Below are 27,974 nucleotides of genomic sequence, written 5' to 3' on the forward strand. Positions count from 1 at the left end.
TTACTAACTTTATTTGTTCCAGGTCACAAAATTTGGCCTTTTATTTTTAAACATGGATAGTATTCACTGATTTTTTTTTTTCCCCTAGCCTGTCTCATTCCACTGTGTCTAGTAAATAAAGTGATAAAATTGGAAAACTACTGAACTCTAGAGGAATTAGGCTAGATTTCCCAAAAGTTATTTATATAACATTCTAAGCAGATAATAAGTTGAACCTATATAAATAATATTTTTAAAACATTTGAACAAAAATATGGCTGAACTAAACCACTTTTCTTATGTTGTTATAAACAATTCAGGGGACTGCCCGTTTACTTTGTGTATCCTTACAGTGTAAGCATTGTTATTTAAAGACCTTCTGTGGTTGGTTACTTGATAATTTAAAAGTCCAATTCATGGAACTGTGGAAATTTTAAGGTGTTAGTTTTGTAAAATTTAATCTTGGCTCCTACCTATTGTTTTTAAGCCTGTGAGATAAAGTTCCCATGGTTTTTATCTGGAAAATTCCCACTCTGTTTAAAATGTAATAAGTTTATTCAAGAAAATGGAAAAATGAAAACCAAGCAACTATTCCCATTCCTAGGCCCCATTCCTTTTTCTTATGCCTGAAATTGCTTTAGCGAGGAAAATGGAATGAAAATGGAATATGGAGTAAAAATGGGATGGGTGTGTGTACATGATTGTATACGTGTGTGTATATATTTATATCTACATTATATTTTATTCAGTACCTCACACATATTAAGCATCAGTTGAATATTATTAAAATCAATCTACCAAACTGGTATCAGGAGACATTACCCATTTTGTCTGAGAACCATCAAGTTTTCTGAATGATCCCTAGTAAACTTTGTTTTAATAAAACCACTGGGTCTAATTTCTGTATTCAAAAGGATAGTGAAGAAAATTTTTACCCATGAAAGCCTAGCTCTGTCCAATTCTAAGAAACTTAGTATAATGGGGTCACAACAGGTAATATAGAAGAGGATCTATGGTCCTCTTCACCATAAGTGAAGTTATTTAGAGCATGGAGTATTTGGCCTCCAGTTGGGGTGATCAACTTTTTATAGAGCCAACTGGGAAATAGCACTACCAGATCAAAAGTGTATTTAATATGCATAAAGTTATTACTACTTAATCATGACAATTCATAGTATCAGGCTTATAGGAATGAGTTTCCAGCTCTCCAAAAATGGCCATCCACTTTGTATCTATAGGCTTGCTCTGGTAAACCAGCTGTTTGTCAATTAGTTCTTTTGCATTTAGGAATCATCATATAGTCTGTCAATATCCAAAATGTTCATCATTTTTAAATACTTCCAAGTATATTGGATGTCAACATAAAGTAAAATACTGTCAGGAAAAATGGTTTTAAAAGCACTGAAGTAATTTTGCATTATGAAGTCTATATTAAATTTCAAATAAATTACAGTTTTAATAAAGAAATGAGAAAGTCTTATTTAACTTGACTGTTTTTTTTTTTTTTCTGGTGCTACATTCTAGAAACAGTCTTACATCCCCAAAATAAGTCATGCTTTTCTGTTTATGAGTTTTTGTCCTGAACCTACACAGAACTTCATGCATCTCAAGTAGAATCAATTCACATTTTTCCAGGTTCCGTATAGTCTATTCAGAGCTCATCACACGGTTTTAGAGAAACAGCATATAAATTTATTCTACTGTAATCTGTTTCTTCATTTTCACCTGTCATATATTTTAAGATTAGAGAAATAAATTCTTCTCGTCTCATACTTTGGAACTATGATTTTATAGAAGGCCAATATTTTAACATTTTTCTATGGCTAGACAATGATAGCAATTTTGGAGGCGCATGTCTCAGGAGACTGTCTTCTTCCATTTCTAGAAAGTTAGGAAGCCTGCTAAATACTTCTTCACATTTTGTAGAAACTGAAAAGTAACCCCAAAATTTCATTATTAAGCCTCATTATCACAAGTAAGCAAATCACACCCATTTTTAGGAGCCTTGTCTATAAGATAAAAGGACACTGCGTAGGTATGAACTGTTCATTTTCTTATGTAAAGGGATTATAGGCCCAATGGAACTTTCCAAAATTTACATTTGCATTATCTGTTAAGTATGCAGATAGATGGGCAAAATCTACTTTATAGCTGACCGAGGTATTAACAACATTTTGCTTTGAAATTCTATTTTTCACATTAAAGTACATAAGAGCTAAGGAAAACATTATTTCGTTGCTATGATTCAACATATCACTTGATATACTTTAGAAAGCATGATCTTTCATAAGATCTGAGAGAAATCAGCTCACATTATAAGGAGCCAAAATATTGGTTATCAAATCTTCCCCTTTTGTTTACCCACAGGGCATTTTAGATGCATCCTCTGGACCAGAAAAAAGTAACTTTGCTCAGGTACATAGAAAAATTAAGGGAGCAAGACAATAGTGCACATTTATTCTTGTGGTCTACTCAAGGTTTTCCCACACCATTAATCCATTAATTTCAACTAAGCATTGGTGGTTTTTTTGGGGGGGAAGATTAAACACACACACACACACACACACACACACACACACACACACACGAACAACAACAACAAAAAGAAAACTTTTGATTTCACAAAAACTTGCCTGTCTCATCCTAGACTTGTGAGATTCAGCCTCTGTGTGCACAATCACACAACCTTCTCTGTCATGCCAGGTCCCGAAGTCATTCCTGCATGTGGTGCAGTATGCTCTGTTTTGGCTATCTTGCAAACCCAGTTTTATATGTCCTTCCATGAATCTTTAAAATAAAATATGTTTCAACTTCTTTTTCAGTATTATCATGTTATTGTATTATAGTCACTCTCAGTTATATAGAGCTATTAGAAAAAATGATTACAATATCACAGTGTTAGAAATTAAAGCAGTACAGTCTTGATACAAAACCCAACAGTTAATCCAAAATCCAAAATCCAAAATGGCAATGACGCAGGCGTTCCACACCGTCCCAGCCGCCCTGGGCCTCTGGCCAGCATGGGAAGGTGGAAAAGTGGCTCTAGCGCCTGAACGAAGACAGAAAGGTGGCTCCGGGCTGGAGGGAAGGCGGAAAGGAGGCTCCAGCCAGAGCGGAGGTGGTGCCGGCAGCCAGGGGAAGAAGGAAGGCCCATTCTTGCGCGAATCTTCGTGCATCGGGGCTCTAGTAGTATATAATAGTGTTTTATAGGATTAAGTGAGTACCCTAATAAAATAAATCAGCACTCCTAATAGAATATGACATTTTGAAAATCATCATCCTCATCATCCATCACTGTATTCACCTTAGAAATGCTAAGAATGGAATTTTCTATCTGCATAGTTTCATTTCTTTCCCTCACCCCAGATACTTAAAAGTAAGACTTGAGATACCCCTATAATCTTTTTCTTACTTACTGCTTGATCCGCTCATTTCCTTTGGAAATTTCTGAGTGATCATTTTTTTGTTTTACCAACTTTAATCTATCTTTTTCTTCCACCTGTATCTGCATTTAATTCTCAGCTGTTGTAAGATAGTAAATTCCCACATTTTCTACTATTTCCTTTTCTGTTTCCTTCATTATGGATATTGCAAGATCTGGTTCACTAAATTTGGTGAGAGTTTACTTTTTAAAAAATTCAAACCAAAAATAAACTGATGAACCAAATAGAACCATAAGCATGAAGCACTGGAGCAGACTGAGGGACTTCAGAATGGAGTGGTGTGGGAGGGCTGGATAGAAGAAGGTAAAGAGATTAGCCAAAGAGCATATATGCATAGTCCATGGTCACAGACAACAGTGTGGTGAAGGCCGGGGGAGATGGGCGGGGGGTGGGAGGAAGTAGGCAAAGAGGGTGGAAAATGGGGGACATCTGTAATAGTGTCAACAATAAAAATAAATTTTAAAAAATTCAAAGCAAGAAAAATCTCAATAATTTAGGTCATGCTCTGCTATGCTTCTGATGTCAAAGGGATTTGCTGAATGCCTTTTATTAAATCCAGAGGACAAATGTATTTTTTTTTTATGTGATCTTACTTTGCCAGTATTTCTCTCTTAGCAATTAAAGCCTGAATATATTTAGATTGCTCCTCCCCCCCCCCCCTTTGACACAAATTTGAAAATTGTTGCTGAATTCTTTTGGTTAATTTACTATAAAAATTATAAGAAATGTAGCCATATTGTTCTTACTGTTACCCAACTTTGAACTTTGTCCTGTTCTGACAAGTAAATCCAAATTTCCTCTGACCATTGAGCCCTTTATTTTTCCAAGCATTTGGAGGGTGGCCTGTGTGTCTGATGACATGGTTCCCAAGATGCAGAGCAATGCTAGGAACTTATTTCACAGAATTCATGTCACATTTTTCAGAAAATAGGTCTTTCCTAACCTTACTGGCTTCAGTGAAATTCACAAATCAAACCAATGAAGTAATGCTTATTTGATACATTAGTAGCAAAGCAAGTGTTCATAGGTTTGCAAAAAAGGAAAAAACAAACAAACCACACCTCATTTTAGCTATATTACAAATATTTCAGAACAAGATATGTTTAAGAGGCAAATTAAAATTCATATTACTGTGCTTTAACAAATTTGACTCAACATTAAAATAATATATTATTATGCAGAAAGTAAAACAGGTTCTTAATCATTACTGGCCCAGAGTTAATAATTATTATAGGGTGATAGTTCTACCAGTGTGTGGAAAGTGCAACTTTCTAAAAGTATTTTAAAAAAAGAATAAGCCATCCAGAGGGGTCCAAAATGAATGCATATCGTTTGTGTTCCATGTGGAAACACGCAATTAAAATGAAAACCATTTCAAATATCATTCTCCATATTGTTTACTGACTTGATTTTTGGACAATAAAGTTAGAAGCATTCAGATTTCCACAGAAAGTCTTGGTGAACTCTCATTAAATTATTTGTAAATCATGAGGCAAAAACCACATTTTCCTATTCTATGAATTTGGTCTTATTTTCATTAAATGTGCTTAAAGGTATATTTATCACAGTAGCATGAAACCTCAGTTATTTTATCTCTATGTGTTTGAGGCTTCTCATAGTCAAAGCAATAAGCAGTTTGTTCAAGGTAGCAATTGCAAAATTGGAGTGACAAAGTTAAATTCATGTCTCTAGATGCTAAGATTTACTCTACAGTCCTCTTGCTTCCATAAATAGTTTTACCTTTATTGTCATAATTGTTTGATACCTTGACATTTCAACATATATGAAAGATAGTATTGTAACAACTTATTCTTTAGCTCTAATTTTCTTTAACTTTTATTCAAATTTTTAGAGCCAGTGCTTGAAGAACCAAGTGTCCCCAAAACTGTACAATGGGCAGCATGATGCAACTTTTAGTGTATAATCTAAATCCATTATAGAAGAAAAGTATAGTTAAAGAGATACTCATTTTTTGAGTCAGCACATTATTTATCCACTTTGTGGTGGACATTTTTTTTTGGTAGGGGCTGGGGATACATTGGTAATCACAGGCAATAAGACAACTTGTTTTCTTAGAGTATATTTCTAGTGGAGGGCACAGACAATAAACAAGAAATATCAGTAAGTATGTATACTTTAGGCATGTGCTAAGGAGAAAAAAATAGTTCTAGAAAACTAACGGAGAGAATCAGAATGGGGAGCAGTTGTTTGCAATTTTCGATAGGATGAACCAGGAAACCCTCTGTGAGAAGGTGACCTTTGAATGAAGGACTGGAGGAAGGTAGCAAGTAAACCATTCAGATATCTTTTGGGAGAACATTCTAGGCCCAGGGCACACCAAGTGCAAAAAACTCTGTGGCTAGAATGTGTTTGATATAATCAAAGAACAGTGCAGACCAACTGGGGTAGGATGAACTGAATAAAGGGGAACATGGGAAATTAGGCATAGGGGTACAGATGTTATAGTATGTTGCAGACCTTTGTAAAGATTTTGGGTTTTATTTTTTTGAGATGGATGGAGACATTGGTGATTTCAGCAATGAGTCATATTCTTTGACTTACATATTTTTTTAAAAATCTCTCTGTTCTGGTGAATGTAGAAGGGGGACATGAAGTTAATAAAGTAGGGAGATCAATTAAGAGACTATTTGGTGCAGTTGAGATGATGAGAAGCTGTCAGAATCAGATCTTCTGATGGACTGAACATAGTATGTGAAAGAGAGGAATCGATGTGACTCCTAAGTTTTTGGCCAGAACACTGTAAAGAATGAAGTTGGTCTTTATTGAAATGGGGAAAACAGAGGGAAGAGCAGATTTGGAAAGTGGAGAGTGGTGAAACAGGATAAGATTAGGGGCTCAGTTTGGACATATAATCTTCCATACCTTTTTAAACATTTGAAATTAAATGATTGCTAAAGCTATACTGACCTAGAGGATTTAGCTCCAAGGCAACTTGGTCTGAGTGGTATTATGGTAATCATTCAAACCCAAATATTTTTAAAGCATTTTTTATGTGTTCAGCCCAGCACTGAGTGGTGAGGTATATTAATAATATCAGTAAGGTATAAGATTAAAATATCTCAAGGCACATAATGGATACAGTTTATGTAATGGGGAATTGAGTTGCATAGTGCTCACAAACATGGAACCTTGGAAATAGGAAAACAGTACTTGATCCATGATCACATTGTTAAAACTATACCCACGAGTTTTATTCAAATGGCCATCCTCTTGAAGGGGGTGTGGTTTTTTTTTCATAGCTTGGCCCCCTGGAAGTTCTATTATGCCAGACTATTATAAAGAAGGCTATATTAACACCTCTCATTGGCATTTCATCTCCATTGTTCTTGTCCCTCTGTGTTACTAATAACATTCTAGTTGTGGGTTGCATTCAGAATGCTGCTATCCCAGTATAGTATACACAAGGTGCTGGTAGTGATGTTTTCTGAGCTAGACAGTCATATCTGAAAGTTGAATTAATCACTAGACTTTTTTGTTTTCTTTGAGTGCTATGTACTTTTTGTACAATGTTTTGGCATCTGGCATTCTTTTATTAATAACTTCATGGGGGTTTTGAAGGACCTATGAAGGCACCAAGTAAAGTAAATACGTTTCTAATAATGCAGCTACTCAGAGAAAAGAGGAGTTTTGGGTTCCTTTTTTTGTTTTTTCTTCATTCTTTTTTCCCCGCCTTTAAGTATTTTTGGTCTTTAGGACACATTTGAGAATGTATTATATCTGCCATTTTCCCCATTATGGAAGACTGCTGTGCTGAAGGTTGGTGCTTGATACTCAGTCACAGCATCTTTCCTTTGAGTCAAAGTAGAGAGCAAATAGGCCTCTGTTCAGGGAACCAGGTAGCATGGACCACTCTCAACTCTCAAACAGTAAAAGTAATTTAAGCGATCAGAGACCCAACACTACTTTAGTGGTATCCCCTGGAGAACAATTCAGCTAAAGCAGAATGTCATGTGGTTTTCTTTCATGATTTGAGCTCCTTCCCAGAAATGTATCTAGAGTTATGCAGGAATATTTCAAAACTGTTTCATTGACAGTGTTCTAGCAGAGTTTTTTTTTTTTTTTTTTTTTTTTTAATCAAATAACAACTGTGAAGTCATATCTGGCAATATGAGAAGTGCTATGATTCAGGTTACAGCACAGTACCTTGGTTGTAAAAAGAATTTTCACATTCAGAATAACCATATATGAAGTTTGTATAAAACATAAAAGTGTGAAGTTTGAATAAAAACAAGTAAAAATGAAAAACCTGGATATTTATCTTTATTTAGAGGAAAAATGACATTGTGGAAGACAACAAAATGAAGCAATTCCCATTCTAAATCAAAATCTATTTTTTATGATTACACAGTTTAAAAAGGTGTCAATGAGAAACACATCTTTTTGCTTTCTACTAAAATAGGTATCTCCCATGCATGTGTTCTAATTTTAGTATTGAGGCATATATCCATAAAAATAAATGACATTGATTTATGTATTTTGATATTTTACATAGATAGTATCATGCTGCACAGATCATTTTACATTTAAAAATATATAATATTAGATTTTTGAGAAGTATACATGTGTGTGACTATATATATATCCAGAACACTGAGTTCCTACTACTCTTTAGACCAGCGGTTCTCAACCTGTGGGTCGCGACCCCTTTGGGGGTCGAACGACCTTTTCACAGGGGTCGCCTAAGACCATCGGAAAACACATATATAATTACATATTGTTTTTGTGATTAATCACTATGCTTTAATTATGTTCAATTTGTAACAATGAAATTGGGGGTCACCACAACATGAGGAACTGTATTAAAGGGTCACGGCATTAGGAAGGTTGAGAACCACTGCTTTAGACTATCATTCTATAAATCAACTATTATTTGTTAATTCATTGCCCTGCTGATGAAAGTTAGGTCTTTTAAGATTTTTCAATAAACCTATAAAGAAAAGAGGGTTTGACAGTCATAGATCATTTCTCACCTATGCTCCACCATCTCGGTGTACTGATGTGTTGGCCCACTAAAATTCTAAAGCTTCACAGAAGTGGTTTTTACTGGAGGCAAATTACCGTAGGATAGAAATATTACCATAGGGCACAAATAGAGTTTGAACCTTAGAACTAGTACAGAAATGAGATAGTGGATAGACTAAGGAACATGACAGGTATGGAGTTTATAGACTATGTTAATAGAGAAAGAAAATGCAGTTTCATATAGAAGTGTTCATGAGCTTTTACTTTTTCTAAGCACTACTATCTATCTTATGCTGTTATTGGGTATAGTAACTCTGAATACTTCTATTCCATCTGTATATAATAGGCTCTATTCATGCAAACCCCTTCAAGGATCCAACTTCCTGATCTCCTTAAGCCATTCAATATGGATTTAAATCCAGGAATGTCCTCATTCTTTTAGATCTTCCACTAAATAAATGGTACACATATGTTGGCCATTCACCAGAATTAACTGGGGATCTTTATAAAAATGCATACTTTTATAAACTCAATCTTGAAAACTCTGATCAAGTATTTATAGGACAAAGGTAGGACAGAGGAACTATATTTTTTTAGTAAAAATCCCCCAATGATTAAAAAAGCATTTCAGTTGAGATACCACTGTGTTAAGTGTATAGCTTAATTTGAAGTAGAGTATTTCCATAGTAGGAGTTGTCAAAAAATTAGCCTAAAAAGTGATATGGGTTAAAAAAAAACACAAAAAGCTTTTTTTCTTTTGAAATCTTTGGCCAGCTTTAAGTTGATGTGTTTTAACTAGTGTTTATATTCTGAAAATGTATGTAGTAAACATTATTGACATCCTTGAGTACCAAACTGATGTATACCTCAGAGAGAATATATAATATTTTACCTATGGACAAGAAAACCCAAACACTTGTCTTATTCGTTGTCTAAGTGGAGAACATTTAGTAAATTATTAAAATTATACCTCAGGCCCTTATAACTCTTTATAATCAGTTATGCATAAATGCAACTTACGGCTTTTCTGTTGTGTTTCCAGCACAGTGATGCGGTCCATGACCTTCTTCTGGATGTGATCACGTGGGTTGGAATTTTGCTGTCCCTTGTTTGTCTCCTGATTTGCATCTTCACATTTTGCTTTTTCCGCGGGCTCCAGAGTGACCGTAACACCATCCACAAGAACCTCTGCATCAGCCTCTTTGTAGCAGAACTGCTCTTCCTGATTGGGATCAACCGAACTGACCAACCAGTAAGCAGCTTCCATTGCCATGAGTAAAGAATGTTGCACTTCCAGCTGTCCAAGACTGGAAACACTCGTGTTTGAAAACACCCCCCTTCCAATTATCTCAGATTGATACTAACTTTCAGATCTTACTCACTTCCCCCCCCCCTTTTCATACCCCAATGTCATAAAGAAGCAGCGAATGTTATGCATGTATGAATGTACATTTCTTCAGAAATTCTGTTTATAAACTTATCTTTCTCAAGAATTATCTCTCTTTAATAGCCTCCCCGCCTTTTTAAAAACTACAGAGCTGAATATTAAGAACGTTAAGTAAAATGTTTTGGGGAATGGAGGGGTATCATTTCTAACAGATATAATTATTATTTTTTGAAGTTTATAATATACTTTTATTTAAAAGCGATGGATATTATATTAAAAATGGCATGCCTAAATACTTTAAGCAATAAAAAAATAAAATAAAATAAATGGTATGCCTAAATGAGTTTTTCTAATTGACATATTTTGGAAAATAGTTCAAACTGTAGGTAATTTTTAGAATATCTAACTCTTTTTTTTAAAAAAAAAAAATATTTTATTGATTTTTTACAGAGAGGAAGGGAGAGGGATAGAGAGTTAGAAACATCAATGAGAGAGAAACATTGATTAGCTGCCTCCTGCACACTCCCCACTGGGGATGTGCCCACAACCGAGGTACATGCCCTTGACTGGAATCGAACCTGGGACTCTTCAGTCCGCAGGCCGACGCTCTGTCCACTGAGCCAAACCGGTTAGGGCAGAATATCTAACTCTTCCCAAATTTTGTTTGACACTTCATATTTGCTCAAGTTCTGTTCACATCTCTAAGTGCCAACTTCATACTTTACTACTACCTACATTTAATCATATTAAGACAGAAAGGTAGTGAGGAAGGGAAGGAGGGTGGAAAAAAAAGGACTGTACTAGCCAATTGTTCTTGGTAAAACCAAAAAGAAAATATGAATAACAGATAATAGCTAATATATTAAACGGACTTCATGCCCAGTTACAATTTTTTGTGAGGCCCTTGCACATAAGGAAAGTTTGTTCTCAGGACTAAAACTGCAAATGAGAAGAAAACTCTTTTTTAGAAAACTCGGACTAAGCATAATCAATAATTCATTCACTTGATGCTGTTTTCTGGTATGTATGGAGTACTTTACAATAAAAATGCACTTGTATTTGTGATTACACATTCATGATTAATGGCTGTAAAGGGGACAATTATGCTGATTATACTTTTTATTGGTTATCATATACAAATGTGACAGCTTTTCCCATAAACCATACATGTGAATAAGCAATTAAGCTACACATTTCTTTCACCCTGAAAGTAAAGCAGCCTGTTAACAAAAATTAATAGTTGAAGTTCTAACTCTAAAAAGCAAGAAATGGAAAACTGTTTTATTTTCCATAAAGAAATCATTTTATTTCTTCTTAACCTGCACTTCAAACACCATTATTTCTTTTCATTTAGAAGCCTTATTCTTGTTAAATTTTACTAAATGTTGCATACTGAATAAAACTAATTTCTGACAAAGAGCATAAATAACAATGATTAAAATGAAACCCTGAGTGGGATCCAGCTCAGCCCAACTTGCCTGTATTCTTGTTGCTGGACTGCTGTCCTCTCCTGCATCCCGCACAGTGGGTAGGCTCTGCTTTCTCTCTAGCCCTCTGACATTTGACTGCCTCATCTCCCTCTCACTGTCACCTCTCTACTCCAAAGAAATTGACTTACCTTGTCTCATTCTCAAGGACCATACTCATCATTGAATCCATACTAATTTGATAATTTCTATAAATTTGTTGCCCCTTTCTAGTAGGAGCTATAGATTTTAGTTAGGGCTTTTATAAGAAATGAAGATCCCCAAAGGAGTGAAAACTTCCGGAACTGACATAAAATTAATATGTGGTCAGCTGAAACTTGTAGTACCTTACATAATATGCCAAAGAGCCCTGGTTGGGTGGCACAGTTGGTTGGAACCTCATCCCATACACTAAAAGGTGGCAGTTCGATTTCCCATTGGGGCACATACCTAGGTTGCCAGTTCGATCCCTGGTTGCAGCCCATATGTGAGGCAACGTATCAATGTTTCTCCCTCCCTTGCTCTAAAAATCAATAAACATATCCTTGGATGAGGATTAAAAATAAAGTAAATATGTATTTTTAAAAATAAATAAATAAAAATAAAACATGCCAAAGAAAGTAGTTCAAGCAGTTTTGAACTATTGGCTGCCTTTTTTGACCAAGCTTATCTAAACTAACATTTAGTACAATAACAGAAACCTGAGAGAAAAAGCACTTGCGGAATATTATTTTGACCTGATCCAATTATACACCTATGTAGCATGAATTTCCCAATGCTACCATAGGTCCTTTCTGAAACAAGACAGGGAAGAAATAAATTAGAAGTAATAGTGCCCTAACTGGTTTGGCTCAGTGGATAGAGTGTTGGCCTGCGGACTGAAGTGTCCCAGGTTCGATTCCGATCAAGGGCATGTACCTTGGTTGCGGGCACATCCCCAGTAGGGAGTGTGCAGGAGGCAGCTGAATTGATGTTTCTAACTCTCTATGCCTCTCTCTCTCCCTTTCTCTCTGTAAAATATCAAGAAAATATAAAAAAATAGAAGTAACAGTAATGAATGAATAATCAATTATAAAATGCTGTAATTAATTATACTATTAAATTTTAAGAACTTTTCGCCTTGTTTTTAGTATTTTTCTAGCAATTAAAACATTAGTGCATACATAATTATAGCCAAGAGAAGAAATTTCTGAGGTTTATTTTGAAATCTTTAGATTAATCTCAACAATAATTATCAGTAGGCTCTTAGAACTTTTCCCTAAATATTATAATCTTTATTATAATGCTAGGCTGTCATCTCTCAGCCATTAGTAAAATGTTAACTATAGTTTTCAAAGATAGGTTATATTTCATTAGGTTTTAATATCGGAGTTTTAAGAATCTTACCCAAGTTATTCTTTGGCAGACCTATATTTTCACTGCAATATTGATAAATATTTATTTTAATTTTACGGCAGTTTCTAATATTTTATTTAGTAGTAATTTGACTCAACCATTTGGTTCCTCTTCCTAGATTGCCTGTGCGGTGTTTGCTGCCCTTTTACACTTCTTCTTCTTGGCCGCCTTCACCTGGATGTTCCTGGAGGGCGTGCAACTCTACATCATGCTGGTGGAGGTGTTTGAGAGCGAACACTCACGCAGGAAGTACTTCTACTTGGTGGGCTACGGTATGCCCGCGCTCATTGTGGCTGTGTCGGCTGCGGTAGACTACAGGAGTTATGGAACAGATAAAGTGTGAGTTGCTGTTTTCTTTCTTTTTTTCTTTCCTTGTAAATCTACTTGAAATAACAGAATTTTCTTGGAAGCTAAGGTCTTTTTATCAGCTCACAAGAATACATGAAGGAACTGGAGAAGCAAATGGGGATAATTCAATTCATGGTTTGAATTTTTGTAAGAAGAAAAAAAAATAGCCCCGAGAATCAGTATGATGCGGTTTTCAAACAGCAGAACTTTTTCAAATGTAAATCATAACCTTGAGTAATTATAAGAAGAGCATTACTTTAATATTTTTTAGAGCATCAAGACTTCATTTGTCATGAAGAACTAGCTCTATTAAACTGTGTTTTCAGAGGGCAGTGCCGTCCCTGATATTGATGGCTTCTCTTCTTCCAGGCATGTCAGTTCTAGTCACTGGAGAGATAATTATGTCATTAACAGGAAGAAAGACTATGGTAACATAGGGAGTCTACATTTTTCCCTAGGTGGGTATTGGGATATAGTGATGAATTGCATATTCACTGTAACTTCAAATTGGCGAGAGATACATGTAGAGATGTCCAGCATACTGGCAAGGAGCTCAGTGAAAAATAGTTTTGTAATCCACATCAGTTTAACAGTTGGCATCCTGAGCATGAATGAAAATTTCAATAGGAAAAACTTAGAAGTGTGACCAAGGTAGATCTTTGATGAATACCTGGGTTGAGGATTGAAAATTGAAAATAAAAAGAGAAAAGATAACAGGTGACCAGAGCCTTAGAAAGAAAACCACAAGATCGGGGTCAGGGAAAATGAGAAGTTTCAAGATGGTGTTTCAAAACCATAGTGTTTTATGTCAAAGATAACTCAAATAGGATAAGCAGTGAGGAAAAATCATTTGACCTTTGCAGCAACTATTTTGATAAAGTGCTAAAAGCAGAGGCCAAATTGGAAAGTGTGAAAAGAGATAAGTCAGTAAAAAGTAGCCTTCATAGTATTATCTGCACCCTGAAGAAGTTTGATTGAGAAATAGTGAAAATATTAACTCAGGTGATAATAGTAATAAAGATTTTTTAAAAATGAAGTCCTAACCTTGTCTAAGGGTGAGAAGCATCATGCTGATAAGAGGAGATTCCTAGACAAAATATCTTATGCCTCATTTATAATGTGTGTGTGTGTGTGTGTGTGTGTATGGGCTGAGTGAAAGGGAAGGTTCTAGAGGGGTAGAAAAGTCTAAGATTGGATATAAGATGAGGAAAAGCTTGATTTAGTACTGAAAGTGTCTTTTCTATTACCCAAGTCCAAGATAATAATTTTACAGATGAAAACAATTAAGGACCAGATAAGTTCATTGCCTTGCCCATAGTTATAGAGCTTGATAGTGGCAGACGTGTGACAAAACAAGTCAAGTTTATTTCCACTAAACTAGGATGTTTTTGAAATAAGATGAACCCTCTATTCTGAGGTGAATGAGAAGTAAAGAACACACACGGGGTGGGGCAAACGTAGGTTTACAGTTCTGATTCAGCGAAAGAGTTTATTCTTGTATTATTATTTATTCTTTTTTGTATTATTTTTCATATGAACAACTGTAAACCTACAGTTGCCTCCCACCCTATAAGGTCAGTTTTGAAGTGGAAGAACTTTTCTTCTTACCAAGTAGGCAATGCTGATTTTTGCTGAGTGATCAGGTGAGGTCATGTTGACAGGACAGGAGATCTGAAAGCTTTGAAGTGAACACTACAAAAAATGTGTAAGGAGCCAGTTAGACATTAAGAAAAAGATTTTTAAGCAATAGTGAAGGACCGGGTGAAGTTAGATGACATCAGTTTTTCGGAAGTTAATAAGCTAAATTTTATGCCTTTTCAGCATCAATCAGCAGCCTGAATATGCTGGTGATAAAGCAGGTCGCTTCTCAGAAGAAAGGATTCTTAAGGAGGGAATAATGAGAAGAGGACTACAGAGTTATTGGGAGCGTAGTTAAAACAGAATATATATTGGTGCAGAGACACCAACAATTCGATTAAAAGAAGACCATTTCACGTCTGTTGAATTTTCTTCTTGGGTACAATGACAGGCTATAGAAAGCTATTTGTCTAAATGTAACTAATAGCAATTCTTTTTATACATATTTTTATTGATTTCAGAGAGGAAGGGAGAGGGAGAGAGAAAAAAAAACCCCACACATCAATGATGAGGGAGAATCATCGATTGGCTGCCTCCTGCACACCTCCTACTGGGGATCGAGCCTGCAACACGGGCATGTGCCCTTGACCGGAATCAAACCCAGAATGCTTCAGTCTGCAGGCCGAGGCTCTATCCACTGAGCCAAACCAGCTAGGGCAGCAATTCTTTTTTAATTTAACTTTAGATCACAGGATTTTTTTTTTTAATCACCTTTGTTGATATAATTTACATACTATAAAATTCACTCTTCAATTGTTTTTAGTACATTCACTGTATTATGTATTCAACATTGCTACCTAATTTTAGAATATTTTCATCACCCCTAAAATAAACCCATTAGCAGTAACTCCTTTTAGGTCATAGAATTTAACCTTTTAATTAACATATTTTCTCTCTAAGATATTAAATTTAATGATATACTTATTTGTCACCATATACTACTCCAAATATTGTGTTTAAGTCATTCAGTTTTGTTCTTTTGTAGTTACTGATTTGCTCTTACTTATATTTTATGTTGATTTTTTTCTCTTTGGATATTTTCAAATTTTCCTGTTAGGGAACTGACTCACCTTGTTTGCTTTGTGTTTTAGTCATTTATTTTGAGATAGATGTCATTTTCTGGAGAGTAGGAATCTATCTTTTCTTAGAATCAATAATGTGAAGTCCCTTGTGACTTTGTTAAAGCTTTGGCCATCACTGCTTTAATTTCCTGCACCATAACTGGAAGCCTTCATTTACTGACATTATTACTGTGTGGGAATAGAGGCTAATTTATTTCCCAGGCACTGATTTAAAACAAGCTTTAATAATAGTTCGGGCTCGTAATTACGATTTTTCCCAAACCAAAGAAAAGCAAAACAGTTAAAGATAAAAGGGAGGGTCGAGGAAAGAAAAGGGTAGGGAAAATTGCATTAACATTCTATCACACGCAGGCATAGGACACTTAATGTGTCCATTACACCTTTTAAATAAACTGTCCACAGAAGAACCTTTAGAACACATGGAGGCGCTGTTTAACTTCCACCCTGTGGGAATTCATGCAGCCCAGTGTCTGGGCACTGCTGCTTCGCCCGTTGAGGAAGCAGGTATTGAAAACAGAAACATCATTCAGTCATTTTCATTTACGTGAGGATCTGAAATGAGCAGATCATGTTCCATCAGGAGTTTAATCAAGAATCTTCCCAAAGAAAGATGTAAGCAAGGAATTTTTACACAACTTGAAGGCCGTCTGCATATATATCTTGTTCCTTATTATTAAATCTGTCTTTGTTGTTCCAGCTTCTGTTCATTTCAAATGGCATTTTTCACTCCCTGCTTATTCATCTTCACATGATTTTGTTTTTTATGTAACTCTACTCTCTTGAGGTTTTTGGGGGTTTTTGCCAGTGTTCCTATGTGCCACATGGAATTTTTATCACAAATGTGTATACTTCACAGTCTTAAATAAGCTGGAATTAGCAAGAATTCAGACACATATTATCAGTCATTTTCTGTACATTTTTCTTAAGGTTAATGATTTTTATGCCTTGAAAGTCTATTTCATTTATTTTTAGAATTTCATTATTGTTAATATTTTACTCCTTAGTCTCAACTGCTTTGAATGCATAGAGAAGAAAACTATTCAATATATTACAGTAATCTAAATAATAGATATGTCTTCCCTTTTTCTACTCTTTTTTTTTTTCTTTTTTTTAAATATATTTTATTGCGTTTTTACAGAGAGGAAAGGAGAGAGATAGAGAGCCAGAAACATCAATGAGAGAGAAACATCGACCAGCTGCCTCCTGCACACTCCCCACTGGGGATGTGCCCGCAACCAAGGTACATGCCCTTGACCGGAATCGAACCCGGGACCTTTCAGTCCCCAGGCCGATGCTCTATCCACTGAGCCAAACCGGTCTTGGCCCCTTTTTCTACTCTTAATGTACATAATTGTATTTTGTTATACTGACAGTGAGGTTTTTTTCTCTGAGATCTTTAATAATGATAATAGCTTACATTTCTAAAAAGTAGAAAATCATATCAATGGTAGGAGATAAAATTGTTTTTGTAGGTTAAGTTAATATTTTTTGATACAGATAGTGGAACTATCTTATTCCATTTGGCTGATTGGTTAGGATATGTTTCACTCTGAAATGTTATTAGGGCTTTTGAATTGATTATTATGTACAAAACACGTATTGAGATACAAATAATACATAATGTGATTTTGAGAAGTTGCATAGTTTGCCATCAATTCGCATTGCTTGTAAGAGATTCTTACTATTATTTTCTGCTGTTGCTTAATGAAATATTTTTAGCTGTGCTGATATTATTATTGAGAATGTACTCAGAATAACATTTAATCACAATAATCAGACACCTACAAAATAATTTTTTTAAAATCCCATAAAGTGGACCACAGGTCTAAATCATACTATTAATAATTGGCATTCCATTTTATTTGTTTGTGTATCTTTCTTTTACTGAGTGAATCCACCTAATATGGTACTGTGAGAAGACATAGGCCTGCACTGACTTTGCAATAATTCAAACAGGACAGATTTTGAAATTCAGTGCTAAATACTTTCATTTTATGACCTGAAAACTATCAGTTCATTTAGTTACCTCAGTATTGCCACAAAATGCAAACAGTTTGAATAGCTAATTTTTTTAAATAAAAAAATCAAATTTATAGTTTATAGCACTTACCTTGTAATCTAAATATGTAACTGAAAGAGCAGTGGTTAATGTGATGGGTAGACTGGAAAAGGACTGGACATAGATTCCATGGAAGGGGCATGCTAGAAAGAACTAAAGCCCGAATAATAGCCAAAGAGGTAACATACGGGCTCGAAAATTGGTTAGGAGTTTCTGAAAGATGTCGATTAGGTCATGAACATTTATAACGGATCAGAACATCCTTGAGGACTAAAAGCATAGCCGAGCTCTTAAAAACAATTGAAATCAAATTTTATGATGTGAAAAGTGTTATAAATCATCTATTAAGTCAGATTTGTCTCCCCAGCTCACTAACTTAAGAACGGCTCTAAAAAAAGGTAGCTCTCAATGTTTATTTTCACTTCATTATCTAAGTAGCATAGTCATTTGATAGAAAAGTGATTATTGATTTTTAAAAATACTAGATTATAGTAGTATTCAAGAAAGATCCTAGCCAAGGAACATTGAACTTATCTACAAGCTGTATGCACAGCTTTATTTAATACATTTCACAATTTCTAAGCACTGCAAGCCACTCATAGAAAAGTATATATTCATTTGGAATATTTCTCTAAGCATATTATTATATGATGTAAACTAGTCTTATAACATTTCATTGATGTGAAACATCTACCTTGTTGATATATTATCACCAGATATCTTCGAATCTAGCTTGGCCAGTGGGAAATAGTACAGATGATGGAGAAGTATTTTTTATTGAAATATATCAAGAAAATCATTCAGTATATATGTGAGGAGTGCAGCTGCCTGTTTCTATGTTGTTTTATTAAAGGCCAACAGCATGTTTTATGTATATGTGTAATAGAGATTGAGGTCTTATTGTAACACCATTTTAGCATCTAGGAACCCTATGGATGGACGTAAAAATACCATCATATATAAGAATTGTTGGTTAGGCATAATTTTCTGTATTAAGAAGTTACCCATATGAGAACTGTGTCAGAGAATATCAGGACTGCTGTCTTGTTATTTACATTTAGGTATTGGCCATAAAGTTGAACGTTAATTTAAACCACATGGGACTATCGGAATAATTCCAACATTTACTGTTAACAAATTTTAAGAGAGTCCTATTCTTACCTTTGTAGTCCACCATAAAAATGTAGGATTATTTTGCTGGAGAAATAATGAAATCCTTGTGTGTGTTTTTTAAAATAACATGTTGGGACATGAAGATAGCATAATCTATATTTGATGTATAGGAGCTAGTTTTGAATTCTAGGACCCAAAACTGTAGCCGGACCACAAATGCTGGTCTTGACCTACTGCTGATCACACTCTGTTCCTTCATCACTCTGCCAACCTTTGTTCCAGTTCATGCACTTGTTCACAAAGTATTTCAAGGTGATACCTGCGTGTGCTGTGAAGAAAATGACATTTAAAAAATTCTTCTAACAGCCCTAGCCAATTTGGTTCAGTGAATAGAACGTTGGCTTATGGACCAAGGGCTCCCAAATTCTATTTAGCTCAAGGGCACATACCTTAGTTGCAGGCTTCTCCCAGGCCCAGGCTTTAGGCTTATGTTTCTCTCACATCAACGTTTCTCTCTGTCTTTCCCTCTCTCTTCCACTCTCCCTAAAAAAAAAAAAAAGAAAGAAAGAAAGAAAAAAAAATCAAGGGAAAAATATCCTTGGGTGAGGATTAACAAAACTCAAGTAATTTTGCTTCAAGTATGTATCTGTCACTTTTACTCTTCTCTTCCTTCTTTCTGACCCCAATTAGCTTGATTCCCTCTTTTTCTCTCTAAATCTTGCCCTATATATGAGGTACAAATATAGAGATCTGCATCTACTATAGACAAAAAGGTAATTTACTTTACACATCTTATGAACAACCTAATATAATTAAGCCTTATAAATTCATTGTCTAATACTAACCAAAAATTGGTTAGTGGGTACATTTGATACTCACCAAGGATAGTGTAGTTTGTGATTTAGGGTCCTATAGAAGATGAAACAAATACCATTGCTAATTTACATTACATCAGAAAAACTGGCCATAGTCAGATGTTTACTTTGATGAGTGTTTTAAACAGGCAAGAAAATACAATGTTTCAAAGCATCTTAATGGTACCATATTAAACATGCTAACTTTGAAGAAGGAATGACATTCTGTAACTAGTACCTAAAAGCATTGTAAAACAGATGTTTTGGGTGACATTTATATGTATGTAAATGGGGTAATTGGCCTAACCATTTTTCTAAACACAGAATCATAAATGATTTATGATAATAAAATGGTGAGATGTAGTTAACTAGTAGAAGAGAATAAACTTTAGAAATATGACTTTTTGTTTTGTTTTGAGAACTTAATTTGATTCATTATTTAATTTTTCTCCATTTTGAGTAAATATGAAGGTGGTATTTGCAGGATTAGTATTGACATTTTTATAGATTAATCCAGATATCAACGTCTTTACCATTTAATTTGTAATGAAGTTTATTTATTTTGGAAGGAGAATAATTCTGGAAAAAATAATAATTAATCCTTGTGAATTAGCTCCATTTCTTTAGAGTAATAAAATAATACACTTGTGTTAATGCAGTAAGAATTCATCATATATAATAATATATGCTGCTTTCATAATTTTAAAAATGCTACAAAAATAATTTTAATGACATTTTTGTATTAGACCACATTTTTTGAAAACTTAAGGTTATGTATATGACAAGTGCTCCTTTGAATTCTGGAATATATCTGGTATCATAAAAAATTTTCTTTTATCAATTGCTTCAAATAAACATGTTATTTCCAACTTCAAGTCATCTCACTTGACATGTACTACTATGTAAACATAAATTATAGATTATACACATGGCTGAATTTCTTTTTAAAAAGAAATAGACATCTTAAAAATTAAACAAGAATGGCCTATTAAAGTGAATTATTTAACAAATTAAATGCAACTTAGTGGATAAAGGCAAATTTCAGATAAATCCTATTCTTTAACAGCAGGTCTATCTGGCCATTTGCAAGCTGGTCTTTATTGTGCTTATTTCAGTAAGTAATTCCTCTAGTTTTCATTTTACTAATCTGGCCTTGTCTTGCCTTAACCGGTGTTTTTGCCTTGCATCCAAGTGACATTGAATGGCCTGTGCTTATATAATTCTATGAAATGAGATATATGTGCCCAGGCATGTAACATACACCTCAGTGTTACATACTATGCAGGTAATATGCACTTCCTTCGCACAGGGAATCATACAAACTGTTAAGGTAGTTAATAGGAAAGAGAGGAAATACAGAAAGCTTTGAGAAAGCCAGCATGTGGCCAAAAACAACAGCAGGTGTGGCCATATGGCAATCAAATTAGAAAAGGGATCCTTGCCACAAGGCCTTTCAGAAGATAGGGAAGCCCAGGCAGCACTCAGGGAAGGACGATTTTCTCAACGCATTCAAAGTGTTTCATACTGCCTCGTCCACTGCTCGATTCCAAAGGGAATTTAAACCTATCGTAGCAAATAGATGTTGAAGAATATTCTTTTTTTTTAAAAAAAAAATATTTTATTGATATTTTACAGAGAGGAAAGGAGAGGGATAGAGAGTTAGAAATATCGATGAGAGAGAAACATCGATCAGCTGCCTCCTGCACACCCCCCACTGGGGATGTGCCCGCAACCAAGGTACATGCCCTTGACTGGAATCGAACCTGGGAACCGTCAGTCCGCAGGCCGACGCTCTATCCACTGAGCCAAATGGGTCAGGGCTGAAGAATATTCTTAAAGGATAAAAATAACAACTTCTAAAGTGATTTCACTTCCACATTTAGAGATCACTATGCCAAAAGCATATAAATTTCCAGAAAAAGCATTTGCTAAGCTGAGACTGTTTTTTTTAAAAGTAAAGCATTATAATGATAACATTTAATTATTTGATTAAAATTTACAATATTTCATATTAAGAAAACATTTAGTGAGATTATTTATAATTTGAAAATCCCTACTTAGGCCAAGATACTCTGTAATAATGTAAGTTAATTTTTTTTCCCTAAAAAGTTGTTAAATTTCAGAATAACTTTTTCAGAAGTTCTTGAAACATTTTCCTTTAGAAAGAATTGGCTAAAAATGTATTTTAGTTCTCAGATTAGGTGTCAAAAACTTGTTCTACCTACAAAAGACAGGGTCTGTACCAGGTACAATTGACATTCATTCTTAAATGTAACATTAGCATTGTATCATGTTATAATTTCAACAACATTCCTGGTGTGTATATGTGTGTGTTTTTTAATCTGGGAGAAAGTCCATGCCTTATGCCTTGTCCTCTATTGTTCTTGTCTTGAGGGGGAAAAAATGGTCTTTGTTGAGAACTTAGGGACCCATAAATATTCCCCCTCCTGCCTCCCCACTGCCTGTGCCCACCTTTATTAGGGTGGTGACAAACCAGCCTCTATCAGAATGAAGACAGTGTTCATATTTCAACCTTACATTCTCTGGTTTGTTTCTGCTCATTGGCAGCACGACACTCTTATTTTCTGTGGCCCAATTTGTTGAGCAACAGCACAACAAAAGATTACCAATTACTCAAAGAAAATAATGGCTGATAGTTTAAGTATTGATTGTTTCCCTAATAGTATTTTTTTCAAATAGGATTATTATGTCTATTTTAAATAGAGAAATTATCTGTGTAAAAACATGAAGTTGTAGTCAGTTTCTTATTGGAGTATAAATATTATACTTCTATTAAAATTAGATTACATATATTTTTTTTAAATATATTTTTATTGATTAAGATATTACATATGTGTCCTTGTCCAATAGAAGGTGGCTATATTTTATTGTTTTGAAATGGATTTTTTCAGGGAATATGGGTATTATTTATTTATTTATTTATTTTGCTTAAAAGTGTAGCTTTGAACCTTTTATAAATTAAAAGTCCAGAAAAAAATGTTTTTAAAATATATTTTAATTGATTTCAGAGAGGAAGGGAGAGGGGGAGAGAGAGAGAGAAACATCAGTGATGAGAGAGAATCATTGATTGAATGCTTCCTGCACAACCCCCATGGGGGATCGAGCCCGCAACCCGGGCATGTGCCCTGACCAGGAATCAAACTGTGACCTCCTGGGTTCCTAGGTTGACACTCAACCACTTAGCCACACTGTCTGGGCCCCTATCACTCAGATGTTAAAACTATTAGAATTTTGGCACATTGCTTTCAGGAATTATTAAAATAAAACATATGGCTAAAGTCCCTTTGGTCCACTTCTATCTAATCCTCTCTACTCTCATGTGAGAGGCAACTACTAAATGAGTTTGGTTATTTTTTCTCCCTTCAATTAAAAGAATATTACATACATATATGAATCTGTCAAAAATGTATTCCTTTAGGCATGTATATATACATTTCAAAGCTATGTGGTATAAATTATTCATGTTACTTTTTCACTTAAATTTAAGGACTTGAATGCATGCATATGAGCATAACCAATGGACACAGATAGGATATGGGAATGAGGGCATGTGCTGGGAGTTGGGGGTGGCCGGGGAGAGGTCAATGGGGGACAAAGGAGACTTATGTAATACATTAAACAATAAAGAACTTAAATTAAAAAAAATTATTATTGTGACCTATCCTATTGATATAAAGAGCTCTGTCTTCCCTTTTAACTGTTTTGTAACATTGCACCATATGAATTAAAAATATTTTATTTACCTATTCCTCTATTGATGGACATTTACAAATTCCTTTCTTCATAGCTTTTCTTAGTATTCCATTATTCCTGAGATTTAAATAACATTTTTATTAAAAAAAAAAAAAAAACTCAAACCCACACTATATTACATACTTCAGACTTGCAGTTTTAGACCACTTAGCAAATCACTCTTTAATAGTTTCAACTGGAGCTATTTTATTTTTAAATCATGGCTCAAATATAGAAAAATGGCAAATAATTCACGATATGATTTTTAACATCAAATGTAATTTGTTCAAAATTTACATTAATCTTTCTCATAGCTAGTCACTTCCATTTTGTCTTCCTGTCATCCTGGAGAATGAAAATGTAATTTCCCAGAGGCTTTACGAATTGGGGGAGTATTAAATGTAGCTGAAATTAAGTGATTAATAATTTACTTTTGGGTCATGAATCAACTTCATGGGATGCTAAGGATCATTTGCAACCCCAGAAGCACTAGCAGTAACAATGCACTTTTGAAGATTCAAGAACTCTCAAAGGTTGGCTGCCCAACCTAATTAAACTTCAATCTTCTGATACCAATTTTATTTCTCCTTTGTACCGAATTTCCTGAGATCTTCTTGACAGGAAAATGTCACTTTGCCTGACAGCTGATAGACAGGTTATGTAGCACCATAATTGAAGAGAAAAGGATAGCTTAAGGCTACTCGATTTAAAGACTATGTGTATGGCTCTTTCTTTTTCTTTTTCCTTTCTTTTTTCTTTTTTTTTTTTAAGGTTTCTATGACAGACAAAAGGCCTTAGCAAATAGGCCCAGTGCCATTTTTTCTGCTTCCTCCAGGGGTAATTATCTTACTCCATCAATAGTGCTGTCAGAAATTGGGCACGTAATTCAGCATTTAAATGAACAAGCAATGTAATATTTCCTCTCTCCCAGTGGAATGCTGTGCAGCTCACATTCTTCTCTGTCACTCGCTCACTCTTGATGTATGTCCCATACCCAGTCCTTGAATGCCTTCTCTCCCTTGTGTTTCATTGCAGATGTTGGCTCCGACTTGACACCTACTTCATTTGGAGTTTTATAGGACCAGCGACCTTGATAATTATGGTAAGAACTCCTAATTAACTATGTGTTTTCCAGTTCAAGAAATGAAACTGTTACTATCCCTATACTGACTATCTTTAATTTACATAGATTAATTTGTGGAAAGCCTGTACTTATTTGACCCCATAAACTCAAGCAATTAGACACTCATTATAGTCTACTTTTCTACTTGTAAAATATGTAATCAAAACCATTGCGAGAAGAAAACATGCATTTTCAAGTTTATGTACTGCTACGGTTTCTGAGGAGCCTGATCTAACATAATCCATTTGGTTTTGTAGATTTTGAAAAGTGATGACTTTAAGTTTGACCAACGTTACATCTCCATTCATTTTCATTTGGATAATTTGAATTATGAATGAAACCAGAAATTAGAAAGTGGCAAAATATCTTACTATTCCTTATAGTTTTTTTTAACTATATAAATCTTAAAAACTTTATAATGTAAAATGATTTTATATAAAAAGGCACAAACAAGCATTCCACGGTCATACCTTCTTTTTTTTATTTTAGATGCATAATATCTTGATTTCAAATAGAAATTATTTCTCCTCAGTTAGATATAATTGTTAGAATCATTTACAAACAACAATTTAAAATAAAAAGTTGCAATCTGTTTCTTGAAAAAAATAGCCTTTTGACTTTTAATAAAGTCTCAGTCTACAACTCATTTTCTGAAATCCTTTGGGCCAGGTATATTTTGAAATTCAGACATTTTTCAAACGTTATCAAGGTTATATGGTACCTGTATTGCATATTATATATTATCCCTAGTGGGAAATAAGCAGTTGCTCCAAATCAAACATAGCATCCAGTACTCACAGTAGGGAGTAGGCAAGACTCTGAAACCAAACAGTAGTAATTCAGCAGGATCAAATAGAATAAAGACATGAAGATCCTTATGTCCATTCACATCAGGTTCTGCCACCAAATGGGTTCTGTTGGGGCTAGGCTTTTTGGTTACCAAATGAATTTTTTAACCTTTTACTTTCCAGACTTTTTGAATTCAATAAAAGATCATAACCCCGTATTATTCAGAAAAGAACTTCTTAGAGGTGGGGCTTAGAATTGGATTTCCCTAGTCCCACCAATCCCAAGTTCTGAAATATATAAACAAATCAGGTGATCAAGGACAATTTGACATGTGGTTTTCTATACAGTTTATGTATATATGATATATAGAATTTACACTGGAGCTTTTTGTTTTGTATTGTTTTAAATCATGTACTGGAGCTCTCTCTGGCTCCAGTAATATAACACCCTCATTGGAGGTTCCCACTACCTTAAGCCTAGTTGGTTTTAATATCATAATTTAACCAGAATTTTCTATTTTTTTTTATCTGGTGGTTCAAAAACAGATCAATTTTAGTATTTGTGTGTACTTGGCATAACAGTGCTTTGTACCTCCTTGGTATTCCAATCCCCAGACTGGCTTCTTGCCTTTATTAAAAGACTAAGCAATCATCTACGATCCAATTCCTTTAAAAGTGTAGTGAGAGCTAATTTCCCAGAGCAACTCATCTGTTATTTTGAATAGACGTACTTCTTTTCTAGTCCAGTTGTGCTACATAACAGTACCTTTTACATTCCAGCTTAATGTAATCTTCCTTGGGATTGCGTTATATAAAATGTTTCATCATACTGCCATTCTGAAACCTGAATCGGGCTGTCTTGATAATATCAAGTAAGTGGTTTTTCTCTTTGTTTCTTTAGGCTGCCTTCCTTTGGTACACTAAACTCCCCTTGCTTTTAATTGCACTGAAATCTTATGACAAAATGATGAAAATCAGTGTGTTGTTTTTGCTGAATAAGATCATTTATTGACTATTAAGGTAACTTGATCTGCCTGAAAATGAGTATAATGAAGCTCTGTCTTCAAAGAAACTATCCCCCCCCACCACCAACCCCAAGCTCTGATTTACAGCATAAGATTTCAATATGTACATTTATTTATTTTGTTCTGAAGGCAACTATGAGGTTTCTGGATCCAGGCAGACTATTATTTCACTTAGAGCAATAAGCACATCCCTTCTTAGCATTCCATGCCCCCTTCAGAGCAACGCGAAGAGAGGCAGATGGTGGCCTCTGCCAGTAGCAGAAGGGAGATCCTACCCCACGGAGAAGAGCCCCTGGTTAGCAACCTGGGCATTTACATAGGAGCTGCTAGACAGATGCTCTCCTCCTCTCCTGAGAGGGGAAGAGAAACCTCAGCTTCCTAATGTAAAACCCTTTGGAATATAAATCTATGGCCTTGGGCTTAAACACGCCCCCCCCCCCCCCCCCATCTTTTGAAATGTTAACGTCTTTACCTCCTGGGAGGTAGATCCTTCCAGATGCCTCTCACTCTCTGTTCAGTCACTCAGTCATCTTTTAACTTCCCAGGTTTGACTTTTAACCCAAATTCCACTTGTCTATGTTCAGAAAACCCTAGCCGTGCAGAGATAGGAAAATATTCATGGTACTTTCCACACTAGTAGTACTTCCTTTATATGAAGAAGCAGATTTACATTTTCTGAAAAGAAATGTGGTTCTTCTGTATCACCAAAGAAGGTATCTTGTTCCTTTAGAGTCTATGACATTTGAGAAAGACAGGAATGTTAGATGTACTTTAGTCATTAATATATATGACGTATTAAATTGCGTTTGTATATAATTTGCCTATATGTTCACTTGGTTAAATGTTTATATTTAAATGAATGTACTTTCAGAGGTTTCCTGAGGTTACTAGTAATGTTCATGTGCTACCGACATTCTCCTGGAACTACCTCAGCTAGCAACTGTGTCACCCATTCTCCATCTTCCTACATTGAGTGCCTGACCATAGTTCCTTGCCCATAGTAGATCCTCACTGAATGTTTACAGAATAAATGAACACTTGAAAGACTTTAGTGACAAAGGTGTATTGACATTAAATGGTTACTTTTGTTGAAGCAATAATCTGTCTAAATTAGTTGAAAAGGATAGCTAAATAATTAGAAAATCATAATATATACCAGAGCAAACTAGGAATTATCTACTGTAAGCAATAGTCTTATGTAAGTCTTAATATTACTTAGTTGAGATAATAGTTATTATGTTGTTGATTTATGTACAATTAGACTACCCTTCTAAAATGTAGTGTTAATTCCTTGAACTATTTGATCCTGATAAAATTGAATTTGGGTAAATTAAATAAAATATGTTTTCTTTATCATATCATGCTTTTACTCACCTTAGTATAAATTACAACATCTTTAATCTATTATTCTGTAGAATAAAACAATATACTAGTAATACTTTATCTTTTATTATTTTTTAAAAGTATTACCATAAAAAAACAAAAAATGCATTGATATTTATGTAATAGCTTTTAACAGGTTAAAAATCAGTAAAAGG

At 34.7% G+C, this 27,974-nt stretch overlaps 1 protein-coding gene across 13 annotated transcripts in view; it reads left to right on the top strand.

Annotated features, from left to right (window-relative positions):
• The window catches only part of ADGRL3 (adhesion G protein-coupled receptor L3), a 770,556-nt gene that overhangs the window by 673,852 nt on the left and 68,730 nt on the right, over window positions 1-27,974 (top strand). For 12 of the 13 annotated variants that reach the window (XM_036335141.1, XM_036335133.1, XM_036335163.1 and 9 more), the window contains 4 exons: window positions 9,448-9,657; window positions 12,772-12,992; window positions 24,536-24,602; window positions 26,192-26,283. In XM_036335141.1, coding sequence (XP_036191034.1) covers window positions 9,448-9,657; window positions 12,772-12,992; window positions 24,536-24,602; window positions 26,192-26,283 — 590 coding nt within the window. The remainder of the gene's footprint in view (window positions 1-9,447; window positions 9,658-12,771; window positions 12,993-24,535; window positions 24,603-26,191; window positions 26,284-27,974) is intronic. The other variant, XM_036335217.1, reaches the window with a different exon arrangement.

Source organism: Myotis myotis, unplaced genomic scaffold (assembly GCF_014108235.1).
Source record: "Myotis myotis isolate mMyoMyo1 unplaced genomic scaffold, mMyoMyo1.p scaffold_m19_p_1, whole genome shotgun sequence".
Taxonomy (NCBI): domain Eukaryota; kingdom Metazoa; phylum Chordata; class Mammalia; order Chiroptera; family Vespertilionidae; genus Myotis; species Myotis myotis.